This window comes from Spea bombifrons, chromosome 3, assembly GCF_027358695.1.
Source record: "Spea bombifrons isolate aSpeBom1 chromosome 3, aSpeBom1.2.pri, whole genome shotgun sequence".
In the NCBI taxonomy this organism is placed as follows: domain Eukaryota; kingdom Metazoa; phylum Chordata; class Amphibia; order Anura; family Pelobatidae; genus Spea; species Spea bombifrons.
In genome coordinates this window covers 88,979,815-88,997,777 of record NC_071089.1, presented here as the reverse complement: position 1 = coordinate 88,997,777, position 17,963 = coordinate 88,979,815, and the positions used below count along the sequence as shown (strand labels likewise).

Sequence of the window (17,963 nt, the reverse complement as noted above, 5' to 3'; positions counted from 1 at the left end):
TTTAAGGACCAGCACTTCTTACCCACCACACTCTGAATCAATTAATACATTTTCGGGTGCATTCTACTGAAAAATGTAAATGGTGACTTTAACAAGTAGGGGCAGAAAATAACTTTTTGAACTATAACCAATATGTTAAAAGTACACATAAAAACATCTTAATGTCTCAAATGTCTTCACTTTTAATTATATATATATATATATATATATATATATATATATATATATATATATTCTCTCATACCTCCAATGCTGTTGTTAAACGTCCTGCTGCTGCTGCAAAATTATTCTGTCTGTAGCAATTACTGCCGCCTTCTAATATTTTCTGAAGAAATTTGTCAGTTTCTGGCAATAATATGAAATTACTGGTACTTTGGGAGCATATTTCTTCAGATGTTGGACATGTAGATAATAGATTTTGGGGCATCTGGGACTCTAGAAATTCATATGTAATGTCCTCCTCGTTAATGTAGACTAATTCCATTTCTATGTTCACTATAGTTGCTAGGTCTATGTGAGGCTGAATAACTTCAGGTCTGTCATGGTTGCCTTTATGAGTTTTAGCCTTTCTCTTTGTAACAATAACTTCCCCTGTATTCTTCAATTCTTCCTTCAAAGTAAAAGCCTCCAGTGAGTTACTAACAGTTTCTGCCGTTGTCTTTTCCACATTTTTATTTTTGTTTTTCTTTTTTTGCAGTAACGTGTCTTCAATTAGTTTCCTTGGTGTTTTTGGAACATCACTTTTTCTTGCATGGCATGCTGCATTCTTTTTTGATGACTCCTACAGAATTTTCGGCACCAAAAGAAATTTAATTTTCTGCGAATTATGCCAAAATCCCTATATGTTTCTAACATAAATAATACCATTACATAAGTTATGGTGGGTAAAAGGTGATGGAAACCCTTCCACTTAAATTTAAGGGGTAGTAGAAGTATTATAAAACATATATATATAGTGGCTAAAGAGGCAAAGGTGATAATTGTTAACCTTATTTGCATGCGCCTACCCAGAATCCCTTGTGGTTGCGAAAGCACTATGAGATTTCTGAGGGAAAAAACAAGCCTTCTGGCTTGTCTGGTGTCTGTAGATGAGTGTTTTATAATACGTCTACTAACATAAATAATAAAATAGTACAGGAGACATAAAAACAACTATAATGTTTACAAAAAACATAAATTAATTGATATTTTAATCTCGAAACAACCATCCTCTTTTTACACAGTAAAGACCTTCAAATCCAGGTAACCTTGCACTATGCCATGCAAGCTCATAGCGCAGCCTTCTACCCTGTGAATATTTGATTGCTTCTTTGATACCTAAAGATTAAGCTTATTTTGTACTGTTCTATTTCGTACTGTAAGGTTGTGTTTTGCTGAAACTGTGCATTCAGAACTTATTTAAGCACATTCTTTATGCACTGGTTTTAATTAAAATTAATAGTGGGTAATGTTAACAATGCTCCTTGAGCTCATCATGCTAATAACCTGAAACAAGCACTATATTAATTTAAATACTAGATTTATTATTCAAATTGCTTTTTGGCAAAGTCACTCCAAAAATTGTCCATGCCGCAGTTTTTACACATTAATAGGTATATCCGCATTGTGTTTGTATGTTTGAAGATGAGTAATTTGGGCTAGCCTGGTTACTTCAATAAAACCAATGTAAAATTACTACAGTATGGAGTAATGCTTAATTATTGAACTAAAAATCAAGTTTCAGTGGTTATCCCTTCTTTTTTTCCAAGGAATTGAATACTTTCAATGCAGGAAAGAGATTATGGCTGCCGGGAAGAGCACATCTAGCTTTTCATAATGGGATTTAAAGAAAAATCTCATGAGCCACTTAATGTCCAGCTAGCTCCTGGTTTTAGGTAGGTTGCAACGGTTTAATCCCACTGCCTTAATGATCACTGGCGGACAAAAAATATAATCAATGGAATATAACAGTTTCTGCAAGCATTTGTGTTGGAGCATTGATATCATAATGCAAACCCTATCAATAAGTAAACCTTAGTATATTTATTCCCATAGATTAGGATGGCACGTTTTCTTTTTCTGTTTGCCTTAACTGACCGAGTATAGAGGACATCTGATAACATGTCCTGACACAATTACTGAATGTGTACCTGCAAAACCTTTAAAATGTTGAAGAATATGTATGTATTGTGGCGAGCAGGGCTGTCTTTACCTTATCCATCCCTTGACTGTGATTTGGCATATGCAGAAATTTCAGAGCACCTGGGGTAGTACACAAAGCTTGGTTTATACCGTTAGACAGGATTTTAACCGTTAGGATTTGAATGACACTTTACGTCATCACTGCTGAAAACATACAGGGTCAAACCTAAGAATTGGCTAGATCTATTCTTCACCACTATAGAATTACTATACCTAAGTTTAATCGTACGATTCCATGTGGTTTTTATACCTACACGATCAGAAACTGGCAGATAAAATGGGCCAATTGATTATTTTTCCAACGTCACTATCTATATGTTCATCCTAAAATTCAGAACAATTGTTGCATTTAGGCAATGGGTTTCTTATTTGTTTTTTTTACATGTTGAGTCCTCATCTTTACTTTAATTTGCATTCCTAGTGAGAAAAAAGCCCAGAGCTAAAGCTGTAGCAGGCAATACAATGTGGTAATTCTGTTGGCTGCTTATATGGTTAGGGTGCAGTATATCCTACCAAGATACCTCTAGATACCCATAGATACCAAGATATGGATATTAAGCAGAATCCGAGGATGTTGTAACCACCGTACACTTCATGCCTTAACATAATGGCAAGCATGGGCAATTGCTTAAATAGGTGATTGTGTCTGTCCCCTGTTAACCGAAACATCTGGTAAGGCAACGGAGCATAGTATCTGGGCTAAATGTGGGACGGTGCATTTAGGGGAAAAGGTTATCTGTCCTCTGTGTCCTACAGGCACTTAATACTCAAATGCAGTTTTATCTGTGTGTGAAACGGAACATTACAACCCCCTATTTAAAGTCATGTTAAGTATATGCAAAATGTTAATGGTAGATTCACTTAATAATTGCCATAAATGTGCCACATTCACTGAAATACTGTTTGTTACAGCAATAAAATTAAATTACATTTTATTAAATTACATGTGTATTGATGGATCCCGCTCATGAGGATTGTATTCGTACAATTTTACCTTTTGTTGTTTTTGTTATGAATTACCATACTTTGATTACCACTGCTTTATCACCCAGTCAATGTATAATGTACCACGCTCATAAAAGTGTTTTGTTATACATTACTTTTGTAAAGCTACTCTACAGTTCTAGTACAACATAATATATTTCTAAATCTGAAATATTTAATAGCTCCCCTGAAAGATTGTTTTTTCTTCCATTTACAACAATTTCAGCACATTCCCTCTAAAGAAAAAGAAAACTAATGTGCAGAAGCTGACATGGCATCTTATAAATACATATGTTATGATGTTACCAGAAATACTCTTAATTATATATGAAGATAAAATAAAGTAAGGTTATGGGAAAACAGTGAGCGTGGGATAAAGTTTAAAAAGTGGTCTTATGCAGCTATGTATTCTAGCCTAGAACAACTAGGCCCCAGTTCCCTGTCTCCAAAGCCTGGGGGCTCCCTGCTCATTTGGCTGCTTACAAGGGATATCTTTGATGTCCCAAGTGGCCTATTAACACTATAGGGGACTATGCCACTAGGGCACAGCCTCCATCGGACACATTAAAAAACATTGTGCATCTTAAAGACATGTCATATCCCGGTGCTCCACAAAGAGGATGACGCCCATGGAGGGGGCATTGTATTGCATTGACTAGTATGCTGATAAGGCCACTTTTCAAATATGTTTTAACCACAGTAACGGTTTTATACATAATGCCTTACAGGGCCACCATCAGAAGTTTTAGGGCACCTTACAGATGACTCACTGAATACCCCCCTCTATACCACCAGGATTTTTTCTTCTACTCATCTTTTTTCGTGACAAAGATGGTTCAGACAAGCTGTTTGGGGACAAAGACGAATTGAAGCATTATAGGAGACTAGCAACGCCTCAACCACCGGGGGCTAGGGTGACCACATTTGATTTCAGCCACTCAAGTACAAAGTATGGAGTGGGTAGGATTACACACACAGGCAGATATTGTATACATATGTCACATACACACTGATTCACATATGCACACACCGTCACATACACATTTTACATTATAAAAAACTATTTAGAAGCCTTTGGAACCATGCAGATGTCAAATTTAATAACATATTTATCTTACAATATACATGCATTCATTACCAGACATGAGCAGTCTCAGACAATTAATCCCTTTATTATCAGACATGAGCAATGTCAGACAATTAACCCTCTTCATTACCAGACATGAGCAGTGTCAGACAATTAACCCCTTCCAATACCAGACATGAGCAGTTACAGGCGAATAACTCCCACATACCACACACACTCACACACACACACACACACACACACACACACACACACACACAGTGAGTTTATTACCTGGTGCTGAATGCAGCTTACACTGAGCACCATGTTGAGGAGAGGCTTTTGAATTTCAAGCCAACCAGGAGAGTTGAAAGGTCTCTCCTGATTGGCTAAGACATCCTTCATCCTAATGAGGGCTCCTTCCCCAGCCCCCTCTAATTAGTCATCTAGTGCAGAGTTAGTTTTTTTAACAGAGTAGTGGCCCACAAGGACAGCCGTGCACCTTGCAGTTGTAATGGTTGTACCCCCTGATGGTGGCCCTGATGCCTTATAAATTTGCATTCTTGTGTTGTGAATATGTTATCACAAGCTACTAAAGACATCATATTTTCTTGTAAATGTAATAATTATTATATGAATATGTAACATTTAGTCAAATAATACCACAAATTGTATTTCTAGATACAGTAATTGAAATCAAAAAGTGAGAAATTAGGAACGCTGACTACCATTCAAGTACATTTTTCATAGGTTTGCATTTTTTATTTCTTTCTCTTCTCTGTCATAGCAGGGTAAATTAAACACTAATTAACAAACTCATCTAAAATATTTCATCTACATTATCATCACTTAACATTGTTGTTCTTGTAAATTTATATGTAGATAATTTGACATACTTATTGGTAATGTAAATTGATTTATCGTTGTTCAAAATATTTGCAATCTGTCTCTCTTTGAAAAAATTGTATGGTTTTTTTTTATTAGCTTTCCTGTTAAACACTTGACAGTATCGCTGTGATATTTTTGAAGGCTGGATACACAGATTCACATTAACCATTTCACCTAATCAATGGAAATACATTTAAAGTCTAATGAATAACTCCCAACAGAGAAATGTAGGAACACGGCTATGAATATGTAAATTAAAATATCAGGACACTGAAATTTTTAATCAAGTTAAATGGAAGTAGGCTTTCATATGGTAATTTAACTTCCATCACTTTTACCAAAGTAACAAGTTGTTTGGAATAAAATGTGGACAGCAATTAAGACGTAGACCTTTTAGTTTGTTATTAGCTTAAGCTTTGTGGTTGATCTTTAAATGCTGTTTTTATGTTATGTAACGCATTTTTAAAAAAATGGTGTATAGACAGACATTATTACACTACATTACATTTATTAAAGCTCTAACAGATTCTGCAGTACTATTATAATTAGGGGAGAATATAGGTTTTAAACCATGAACACATTAGACATACCGGGGCGGGCTGGGCAGGGGGGCAATAGCCCCCCAGGCCGCCCGAAATCTAATCTAAACGGCCGCTGGGTGCTGATGCCGCCGGCCGCCGCTACTTTAATACTTTTAAAATTTTTTTATTTAATATGGCAATAAAAAAAGAAAGTATTAAAGTAGCACCGGCCGGCAGCATCAGCACCCAGCGGCCGTGTGCGATGGCCGCCTAGTGATGAGAGCAGCGTGAGGGGTGAAAGCTCCGCCCCCTCGCACTGACCTTTCACCCCTCACACTGCTCCCATTACTATGCGGTCATCAGACTGCTGGAAAACTAATCTAAGCAACCGATGCGTGCTGATGCCACCGGCCGGCGCTACTTTAATACGGATCAGCTTGCCATATTAAATTTTAAAAAAAATATTAAAGTAGCGCCGGCCGGCGGCCGTTTAGATTAGTTCTCCAGCAATCTGATGGCCGCATAGTGATGGGAGTAGCGTGAGGGGTGAAAGCTCCGCCCCCTCGTACTCAGACTGCTGGAGCACCGGATGTCGTGTCACTGACATCCTGTTTACATACAAAACAAGCTACCAGAGGTCGCTTGACCCCCCCCCAAAAGTGGAATAAGTAGAAGGTTAGCAAACCAATTTCTTTTTTCACAAACTATAATATATTTTTTTGTACAAAAAAAAAATCGGTATGTGTGTATGTGTTTAAATTATTAAATCTCTATCTGTATGTGTTCACAAGTTCAGCTCCCTGTGTCACCTCTGTCCCCAATCAGCCCCTCCCAGTGTCACCTCTGTCCCCAATCAGCCCCCCATGCCATTGCTGTCCCCATTCAGCTCCCCAGTGTCATCTCTGTCCCCAATCAGCCCCTCCCAGTGTCACCTCTGTCCCCATTCAGCCCCCCATGTCATTGCTGTCCCCATTCAGCTCCACAGTGCCACCTCTGTCCCCAATCAGCCCCTCCCATTGTCACCTCTGTCCCCTTTCAGCCCCCCATGTCATTGCTGTTCTCATTCAGCTCCCCAGTGTCACCTCTGTCTCCAATCAGCCCCTCCCATTGTCACCTCTGTCCCCATTCAGCCCCCCATGTCATTGCTGTCAGGGCCGGCCTTAGGGGTGAGACATACTGTACAGGAGAGGAAGAGGGAGATTGAGATTATGAGATTGCGACAGAAGGTGAACGATTGCTCGGGCGAGGATTGTTTGATAATAGCCAAAGCCTCATGAAGATGTAAGTGGTTGGGAGGACTTGAAGGTGGGGGAAACAGGTAGTTCCTAATTACAGTGTCCTTGTGACAAAGGTAACCTCCCTCCCATACAGAGATCCCCGCGGAGACCTTCCCCGGCTCCGGTGCGGGGAATTCTCTCTGACAGTCGGGGAAGGTGTGCGCGATGGACGCAGAAAGCGGAAGTTGCCTATGCGAATCGCGTAGACATCTATCTGCTGCCCGGACAACACACCGGGGAGTCATAAGCAATTTAATGGGGGGCATAAGGCATTTCTGTAGGCAGAGTGCTCTATGCAATGCCTTTTAACCCCCTTAATACCACTCTGCCTCCAGAAATGCATTTTAACCCTCTATACGCCAGTCTGGCTCCTAAAATATGCCTTATACTTCCCTATATGCCACTCTGCCCCATAATATGCCTTTTAACCCCCTAAATGCCAGAGTGGCAAATAGGGGTACAAGGCATTTCTGGATGCAGAGTGGCATATAGGGGGTCAAAAGGCATATCATGGAGCACAGTGGCATATAGAGGGTTAAAAGGCATATCATGGGGCACAGTGGCATTTAGAGGGTTAAAAGGCATATCATGGGGCACAGTGGCATATAGGGGGTATAAGGCATTTCTGGGGCAGATGTGCATAACTGGGGGGGCAGGTTGGAAAATAAAAGCAAATAAAAACAAAATATTTTTCTCAATCATAGTTTACATAGTTTACATGAATTAACATTTACTGGTAAAACTTTTTTCCTATATTCAGGTTTTTTTCTTTTTTTCCTAAATTAATATTCAGATTTTGGAGGGTTGTTTTATAATCAGGGTCGACTTATAATCGAGCAAATACGGTATTTTCTGCCCTTCTAATTTTTTGCGAATCTGAATTATTCTTGCCTAGGTCCATTTCCGCAAAAAGGCAGAGCTATGGGGACAGCCTCAATCAGGGGAGGGGGTATGCCATGTAACCCCACCCTTTTGTGAAAATGTACTGGGAGTCCAGGTTCACTGAAAAGTGCAAGAAGACGGAAGAAAGAAGAACAAGAAGAGGCAAGAGAAGAAGCAGAGTTACAGGAAAGGAAACAGAGACACACACCACAGGGATTTTCTCTCCTACTCATCTTTTTTGGTGGTAAATATGGCACTGACAGGATATTTCAGGGCACTGAAAAGCTATTTTGTGGCAAAGATGGCATAGACAATCTGGGATCACTGGCAAGCTATTTAGGGACAAATATTGTGTAGGTAAGCTGTTTGTGGTGCTCACAAGTTGTTTGGGGCAAAGGTGGTTCATGTTAGCTATTTGGGGGAACAGATGGCACATGCAAGCTTTTTGGGGTCATTGACAAGCAGTTTGTGGACACAGATGGCGTAGACAATACTGTCACTGAGGGCTGCTCCTTCAGCCCTCTCTAATTGATGGTCATTTGTCTCCCCAAGTGGGCCCCCAGGAAGCCATGTCCCTTAAAACTTTAATAGTTGTACCCTCTTGATGATGGCTCTGTGTGAGGGAGTGTATTTATTAATCATGATATAGCATAATGGATGTTGGCATGGTTTTGGTGGGCATAGTTTTGGTGTGTGTGTAGGGGGGGGTGTCAGATTTTCATCAATAGACCAAGGCAGCACAATGTCTGGGGCTGGCTCTGCACACTCCCACCTTTGTGAGTAGACCTCAAAGGTCCAAACGTTGTGGGTCTAAAAGACTATACCAACGTGTTAACAAACAAATTTAAAAATATATACCTATATCAAAATATAAACATATACAAATAGATCATATATATTAACAGCTGCAAATAAAATGAAAGTTCCAGAAAATCCCAGTAAGAGTAGGGTTTTACATAATCTATACACCTCTCACAGATTGTTTTACTGCTCAATCTATTTTTAAGACCTTATTGATTATTTATTGGCTATTTAAAGCTTATCTAAATATTTGTGCAAGATTCTATTTTTATATTATTTTATATTAATTGCAAGTTTTAATCTGTTCTACTGGTAATGTTATACAGTGTGTTTTTCTATGCCATTTTAACAAGAAAGGCTTTTTGGTGTTGCTGGAACCAAGCCCAGTAATGCATTTACAATGTTGCGAATAGAAGTGGTCACTTTAAAGAAGCATTCATATTTTTCTGTCTAGACTCGGTTTTGCTATACTCCTTTAATTTTAATCTAAACAATGTTGGAGATTAAGTATTGTACTGTTTGGCTTTTTGGATTTGCTTGTTTTGTGCACAACTCTGCTTGCATGAATGTTTTTCACTGCTTAAATGTGTATATTTACTTTTAAGTAGATGTGTTCTGAATACATGAAAAAGCCCACAGCATGAATTACAATTAAAATTGTTTACAAAATGGCCAATTCCTCTTTTACTGATTTTACTACTGATGTGTAGTCAGTGTGGTATTCTGGCTGCAGATCTGGGGATGGCGCCACTTACAATCGGGCACACTGGGTTGCCATGGGCCAATTGGTTCATCAGAGAGCTCCCTTGCAACTGTCCCATTAACACTGTTCTGGGACGTGATCTCATATATCCGTATATAATGCTCAGCATATTGGACAGCGGCCAGAGTGGGCACTTGTAGGTGGTGGCCGGGGTGCTGCTTTAGGTCAAACCAAAGGCAGGACCCAGCCAAAATACATTGCTGTGGGTAGTGACGTTATCGACCTAGTGGCCATAGGCTATGATTTGTATGGCATTTACAGGTTCAGTACTCTATGAATTGAAGAGATGCAGTGAAAATGTTTTCAGAAGGAAAACTCAAGTAGAGAAGTCCAAATACCATGAACAAGACCATCTGTGTCAGAGTTACAATTACCAGACATCTACATTTAATTCTTAAGATGAATAGGTGTGTTATATATATTAATCAACGATAAATTGAATTTCACAGTGTACATTTTGCTTTGTTAAACCATTATTAAGCTGTGCATGTTTCTGATTAAGAGAAAATTGTGGATTTATCTTGTGCTTGTAATTTGCTAATTGAATTCTTCCCAAGATAAAAAAAAATGCACAACACTGTCCTACATTCTCAATATCACAGACAGGGATATGCATTCTGTTTCAGTTCAGCTTCTGTAGACTACAATTAACCATGACCTCCATTTTCTGGCCGAGGATCATGCAAGTTTTGCAGCAGTTGATATGAGAGATGTTATCTGTCTTTAATTACCGACATGAATACTAGCATCTGTAAATGAAAACCCATCCAAACAGCTGACCAGACAGTTTAAATCAAATCTTGTTATTCAGTCAATTAATGAGTCATCTTTATTTAGCCATCTGTTTGTTTCCCTGAATTGACATTAATCTATAATGAAAACCTATGTTTGTTGTGGCATCTACTTCACGTGTAATATTGCTATCTTTGGCTTGCAAACAATATATCCGATTAGGTTTTGTAGTGCGGTAGCTTCATATAAGTGTATTATCGGCTCTTTCATAAGTTCAAACATTCTGCTAATGATAATAATATTCTTTAAAAGCCTCCCAGGATGTTTAACCTTACTATCATTGTAGCGTGTCAGACTCTTTGTCTGAGGCTTAGCCCTGATGAGGCAGATTCTACCTGCTGCTCCAGAATCTTGTTAAGCCTGACCTGATTTCCGAAGGACTGTGGCTAACTGCTGAAAAGAACCCTTATAGGAATTTAGAACCATAAGCCTATTAGTAGTATCTCTACATAAAGAGAATGTGGTAATCATACCTGGTACTACTAGACAGCACTGAGGGGGGGCTGGCACTTTTTGGACCAGGGGTATTGGGGGTGATCCACTGTCCACCTGCAAGGAGGGATTCTTTACAGTGAGGACAATAAAGGTATGGAATACAATGGATGCTTTTAAAAAGGTCTCTATATATATTTTTTTAGAAATGCAGAACATAGAGGGCTATACACAGGGCTGGCCCTGCCATGGAGCAGAGTGGGGCAATTGCCCCAGGCGGCACTTTTGAAGAGGCGCCTTTTTTTTTTTTTAGAGGAGGAGAGAGAGGGGCGGAGAGTGGTTTTCGCTTATCAAGTTGTCAGTACCCGCTCGCCGCCCCTCTCTCTCTCCTCTGCGAGCCCTCTAACTCGGTCTCGGTGCCAGCTTGTAATGCGATGCACGCTGCTTCACTGCTGAGCGCCGGAAATTACATCATTTCCCTTGGATCAAATACAGGATGGATAGGTAGAAGGGTTGAGCTTGATGGACATAGGTCTTTTTTTTAACCCTAATAACTCTGTTCTTATGCTTGCCAAGTAACTATATCACTAGGACAGCCCAATGTTAATGGTCAATTATCTCCAGCCATACTCCCTGACAGGCATAATTAAAGCGCCCGTACTGCACAGCTTTTTCTGGAAGTACATCTATCTGACCCAGCCTTTGTGAGGTAAAATTATACGAAATCACATCATAATCAAATCTAAATGAAGTAACATTTCAATAATTGGTAACCTTTTCCTTACTCATCAATAGCATAAAATGATATGCTGCGGAGCTAGAGAACAGTTGCCATTTTCTCTTTGTCTGGGCTGCTTTAAGTGGTGCAGGGTTCCTTATTGCTTCTCAGTTGATGGACATAACGGATTTGTTTTTACAATTCTGTGTTTTTTTAATATCACTGCTAACAGTTCAACTTTTAAGGTTATGAAATCAAGTGTGTCCCATTTTTTGACTTCTAAAAAAAACTGCACCTAAGATAGGTTGTTGTAACTGCATAACGAAGCTTATAAACTCAACATGTATAGCAGTTGGCACAATTTTAAAACATTAAGTATGAAATGAAAAACTCAAGAATATATTCTAAATGTTGTTGGCACATATAGAAAAATAGAAACAATATATATTTGATCACTCAATAGCAGACATTAGAGGAATTGCAAACCTCATATAAAATATCTGTGGCTGGAGCCCCTGATAATCCTCAGCAATAAGGACAACCATTTTTAATGAAGGTCAAAAGGGGTAGCTGTCCTGGACCCATGATTACATTTTGAAACCCATGACAGCTGAGCCTTGGGCCCTCTCAACAGCATCATAGTCCTCCCTCGCATCCTGTGCCTTCACTGCAGTTGGAGAGCACCAGGATATGACGTTATATCTGGCAGGAGGCAGGCCATGGAGCAGTGGCAAAATTTGACCAAGGTCTAGGGAGGCATGTCCTGTAACCTAACAGGGGCCAATCAGCTTTAAAAAAGGGAGATCACAGATCTATCCAATGGCTCCATTAACATTACGAAGGACTTTGACGAGTCAGCAAGTCCTCTATAGTCTAATGCTGCAAGTCCTTAAAAGTTGAAGCATCAGGGATCATATCCCAGCACTCAGTAGTAAGGAGAGTTTGGAGGAGGAGAGGCTGGTGGTGATATCCTGGGTTAGGTCTAGAGAATTACTGAAGTTAATATGTCCCTGCACTGGAGGAAGTGGAAGGTCTGTGCCAGTAGCGGCACTTCCACTTAGGTACAGTTGGGCACCCAATATGCTTGCAGCTTCTGCATATTTAATGTACACAAAACTGGTAAAACTGCTGTGCACACCACAGACATAGGGCTCACATTTAACAGACTATAAAGACTAATGTATTTTTTCTTTCCTCCTAAGTACTTCTCTCCCAAACTCAAGGCTTCACTTAACAGACCTGGGAATTCCACTCTGCCCACCAAATATAATTATTTTAGACAAGTAGTTGAATAGAAAGACATGCTTTTTCGCCAATAACTTGGGTCATTGGATTGGACCTCGCATCTGCTCTTTTATATGTTGTGTAGAACAACAAAAAAATAAGGGTCCATAAAGCACAATTACAATCATTGCAACAAATAGAATAAAGTTTATATATAGTTTAACGTCCCAAGCTAGGATAAAAAAAATAAAAACAAACAAATAAGAACCTAATTGCATGATTAAAGAGAGATGATCTTTTTCCTGTTATGCCTATGTACTCTGGCTGCATTGTTTCTTTTCATCTGTTTATTACATATTCCAATTGTCACTTGTTACAAATTGTTCCATTGCAGAGGACCTTTCCAGTAACAGTGACCTCACTGACTTTGCCTTTAATAGAATACCATCAACTGACTATTAAGTATTCCCTACTTCATCAAGCATATACATTAATATAATGCACAATGTGTATTTTTTTTAATCAGTATTGAAAAATGTGTTTTCATGATAATCTGCAATACAATGTTCACTGCCTATACTGTCCATTGTGTATCAGACACAGAAAGCTGGTATACCAAATGGACAAATATACAGAAAGGCAAAGTCGCCATGCCATTAGTATTAACATTTGTGTCATTAATTCACCAAATCACCAAAATAAAAACATGCATTCATTCGTGGTGATTAGTAAATAATTATACATTTCGTGTTTGAAATATTACTATGATGTTGCAGTTTCTTTTTATACATTTAGGTCTAGCCTAGTCTTTATTCATTATTAACTAACAATAGATACATGTACCATTTCCACCAATGGCATTGTTTCACAATTGTAGCATTAAAAGTAAAATATAACCCAAGGTTCAATTATTGAGTTGCACAATAAACACTTTAGTTTGGAATTATCAGATAATCAAGATTAACAAGGAGGGGCTAAGAATTTAGTTATATTCCATAGAATAAATAAATGAATATTATGAGCAATTAAGATTTAAATAACATTTCATGTGCTCAGAGAAACATGACATTTCACCCCCTAATATACTGTCAATGCTCCTACAAGTAAGCCACGCAATTTTGACCTTTGTGAGAGAAGATCACTGCTTTAGCACCTGGCCTTAGCTAACCAGTTGGACGGCTTTAGCGCCTGGCCTGACCACCAGCTGCCAGTTGGATGGCTGCCGATAATGTGATGTATCTCAGTAGTTTTCTGAAAATTCCAAAATAATAATAAAAAAAACAGCTTTGGCTTCCATCAGAGAAGCCAAAGTTATTTTAAATGTTTACTGGCACTTTAACCAAGGTACTCTAAACATGTGCCTATGTTCCCGTATCTTGAATATCCTGCCACAAGTCTTGGTACATTGTTAGATAAAGATGCCCCCTAAAGCAATTATTGTTTTTTTTATAGGTGAGGTTATATATTAGTGAAGCCAATCTGTATATTTATCATAAATGGTTTTCTCTCCCATTAAATCCCATCTGCTTAAAACTGAATGCAGACAGTGAATTTGGTGGCCATAATCTCTCTATTCTGGAAGTGAGACATTTTATTTAACTTCCAGCCAACAGAAGAGATTTGACTAGATCCAATTTCACGCAAAATCAAGCTTCTTTTACTGTTGTACTTGTAAAGCTGAAAAACGCAGGATATCCTAAAAGTGCACTGCATTTCTTCTGGAAATTCCAAAGCAAATGTAAAACATAAGCAAAAGTTATTTTTAAACGTTGAGTGTGGGTTTTTTTAAGAATAGTTCATTCTTACATGATGTTTGGTGTATATAAATACGAAGTGCCCTAGGCTCTTTGTCTTCAACAGAATGTGTTTTTGTCTTTGTATACATACACCTGTTGCCATGAACACAACAGTAACCAGGGCTGCACTGGTGATGACGGGGGCCCTGGCATTTTAAGGCTATAAGGCTAAATTTCTGTATTGGATATGTATCTACTATATTACACGGAATCAGAGTGATTGACATTATATTTATCTTTTGTAAATAGAAACGTAACTACACATCTTAACAAATTCCATCCAGAAAATGCCAAGAATATGATTATATTGTTAATATGGATGTCTAGCCAACAAACCTATACAAGGCATTCATAAAGTCCTGCTGTTTGATTTATTATGTTGGAAAACATGTTGTTGTTATTACCATTTGCACTTATTTATCTTGTTATTTTTAAAATAACATGCAGAATCTAAAACAATTACAGAAATATGTATATCTGTAAAAATAGACAAACAAACTGAGAACAAAAGCAGTTCTTTGGTGTGACCACCCAAAAGACAAGGGAAATGTTGTGGAACATATACGCAGTGGTTGTGTCATGTCCTGTTGTCCACTGAGAAGTGGGTGAAGAAAAAAGACAGAAGAACAAAAAAATCTGGTGCTAGAGAGCATGAGAGTGAATGAGAGTTGCTCATACGGACCTTTAACTCCTGACAGAAAAACTAGGCCTGGGGAGACCATTGGTCTTCCCGTTCCAGGAGTTGAAGGTTCGTACAAGTGACCAATAGAGCCACTCCTACGGACCTTTAACTCCTGATGGTGAAACTCACTGTATTGTTTAGTTATTATGTTTTTCTTTCTTTGCTGCTTTGTGCACTGGGGCACAGTCATGCTGGAATAGAAAAGGACCTTCTCACAAAGTTGGAAGCCTATCATGGTCCAATATGTTTTGGCATGTCCCCTTCAGCATTCATCACAGATCAACAAACTCCATTTTATGATGTAAACAAAGTTAGAATCAAGAAACAAGCAGAAAACTACATCAGTATTCATTTACTCACATAGCAGGCATGGATCACAGGTTGCACATCCCAGAGGCCAGCCCTGGCACCCAGATTGCATTCCTAGGACTTGCCCAGCACCCAGATTGTGCTGAGCAGTCACTAAAAACGTTTTCCTCTTTGTGTGTGCAAACATATGAGTATCAACCACTGATATATAAGTGCCCTTTTGCCGAGGTCCAATTCCTTCATAACTAACATACTGTAGGCCCAAATGCCAAAATTAGACCATTTACAAACTAAACAAACCAACCACCTCTCCAGAAGTGGCCACAGCTTTATTTACATTACTCGCCAGCATCCATAAGAAATATTCCAACACATATATATTAACAACACGCCAGCCACAGCTTATGCTTTGAGCAGGTAACAATCCCAACATAACCAGTCTCAGACAACCCATCAGGCCTATCTTGACTGCTATCTTGACAGCTTCTTACAGCTGTCTTTCAACCAGGCTGGCTAGGCAACCATATATGTGTTTAACAAGCTTAGACACTGAAACATTTAACTTCTTGGGGCAACGCACAATAGCCACCTGGGCCTTTGCACCAATCCATTGAGCTCTAGGGATTACCTCAAACCAAACCAACTGAACATTATCAAAAGGCGTAACCATCCTAACCAAACCTTGTTTAATCATGTTTATCAACTCCACCGTCCTGATTGATCTTAAGAAGAGACATAACTTCAAGGGGCAATCAGCTCCACTGCAGACCCCTAATACCTCTCCAATTAACTTTTGCCTCCTTCAAACTGAAAGCAAGGTTCTGCCAGTACGGCCTTACCTCAGCCTGTGAGATGAGGTCTCATATATGAGTTGTAGCACTGTGACTCCCATCTACCTATTCGCTGAATCTTGCTGAATCTGACTCAATCCTCCTAACAGGCTTTTCAATGAAATTCCAACTGGACACACTAATGTAAAAACATCCACAAATTCATCCCTATAAATGTTTTCCTTAATCTACACCAATAAATTCGCTCCTTAACAAATCATACCCATTGCAAATGAATCAACTGAGTTAGTAGTTGGTAGTTGAAGACACTGCCATAGAAGCTACACAGTGAGAACCTGATAAACTATGAGAGACACCAACACTCCCAAACCTATCTTGCTGTGCAGAAACAGCCAAAGCCATACTACACAAACCCTGTTTGCACTGCCACATTTGCTCTACTCAGCAGCCTGCACAAGGGCAATACCAGCTTCGCTTTAATGTCTTCCTGAGCCCCATAACCCTCCAATGCCATGCACGTCCCCTCCCACTGGGTCATAGGGTGTGAGTGTGGCTCAGGATATATTAAAACACTGATCAATCATCCTTGAAGGCAACAGCTCATTTAACCCTGCGTCAAATGCCCTTTTCTGGTCCCATGCAAATTCTATATTCACCACTGGGGGGACCAATGCACTCACCCCTTAAAACACCCCTGCTCCTCCTACTGACTTCTTAACCCTTTGAGTGGCTACCTGCCAAGACTGCCATCATTCCTGCTTTAGTCCTCAAAGGTGCAATGCTGTCCTTTTGTTCAGACTTGTCCACGTGCTCCCCGTGCATACTGCGGCACCAACCCTGAACCCATGAGGGTGTAGTATCTCCTGAGGCTGCAAGGCGTCTTGGGTTAGGCCTATCTGGGGGATGGGAGACTTATTTGTTAATGTGCATTTAGCTGGCGCTATATAAATAAATGTAATAGAATATTCTCCACTTGTCAAATTCTTTCCTGGGGCTGAAAGGTGGCTTGAAGTCTATCTAGAGAGTGAGAGGCCCTCCCCTTGTGAGTCTGTCACACTCCCAATGATTTCCCCTGAAGTAATAAGGCCAGGCTCTTTGCCCTCCCCCATAGCTGCTGTGAACTGTCACTGCTCACCTGCTCCTCACCTGCCAAACTGGAGAGGCCATTAGGCATTTCAGCCAGTATCCTCATCAACCATGCCCCGCCATGCCGATTAGCAGCTTTGCATAGAAGCCTGAATATCGGCTCCATATCTGGGGCCATGGTGACAGAGCTCGACAGATGCTAGAGGATGCTCTCTGTCAGCTTGTGCTTGACCGGGATGGCGCGCTCAGCCCTCCCCCTTTATTTTGCCATGTCAGAAGCCCCAAACCGGAAGCAGGCACATCCAATACGGCTGCCCCATACAATCACCGGAATGGGCCAGAATGCCTATGTCCTTACTATGTATTGGTGCTCCTTTTTTATCTCTAAAAGCTGAACAAAAATATTAATTCAGGCAGTCAGCTTGATTTTGTAGCCTCTTCTACATACCTCCCTTCTTTTGTTTTTAATCTAAGTAATACTTGTTTTTTCTTTCCATTTTCTCATTTGTTTTAAATAAAGGCTATATCTCCATTTCTTTTCCTCACTGGGCTAGTTTTCCCTTTTCTCTCCACGTTATGCGGTCCACTCCATTGCTTTGTCAAACCTCTGCATCAGATAATGTTTTGTTTTTAAATTTAGCAGCATACAAATTGTCCAGCAGATGGTGCTTGGTCATAAACATATAGGGCTTGTTTAAAGGATGAAATCTTGTACTTGCGCAGTAGAACTTTTTTCAAACATTGATGCCCTATATTTCCTGTGGGTCGAT

The 17,963-nt window shown here is 39.5% G+C and overlaps 1 protein-coding gene across 1 annotated transcript in view; it reads right to left on the bottom strand.

The window, feature by feature from the left end:
• The window catches only part of SPATA16 (spermatogenesis associated 16), an 89,337-nt gene extending 71,966 nt beyond the window's left edge, over positions 1-17,371 (bottom strand). Inside the window, exons 1-4 of the mRNA XM_053460384.1 lie at positions 17,254-17,371; positions 16,842-17,003; positions 2,192-2,241; positions 245-781 (exon numbers count right to left, since the gene is read on the bottom strand). Of these exons, the coding sequence (XP_053316359.1) occupies positions 245-781; positions 2,192-2,241; positions 16,842-17,003; positions 17,254-17,371 (867 nt within the window). The remainder of the gene's footprint in view (positions 1-244; positions 782-2,191; positions 2,242-16,841; positions 17,004-17,253) is intronic.
• Between the last annotated feature and the right edge of the window lie 592 nt (positions 17,372-17,963).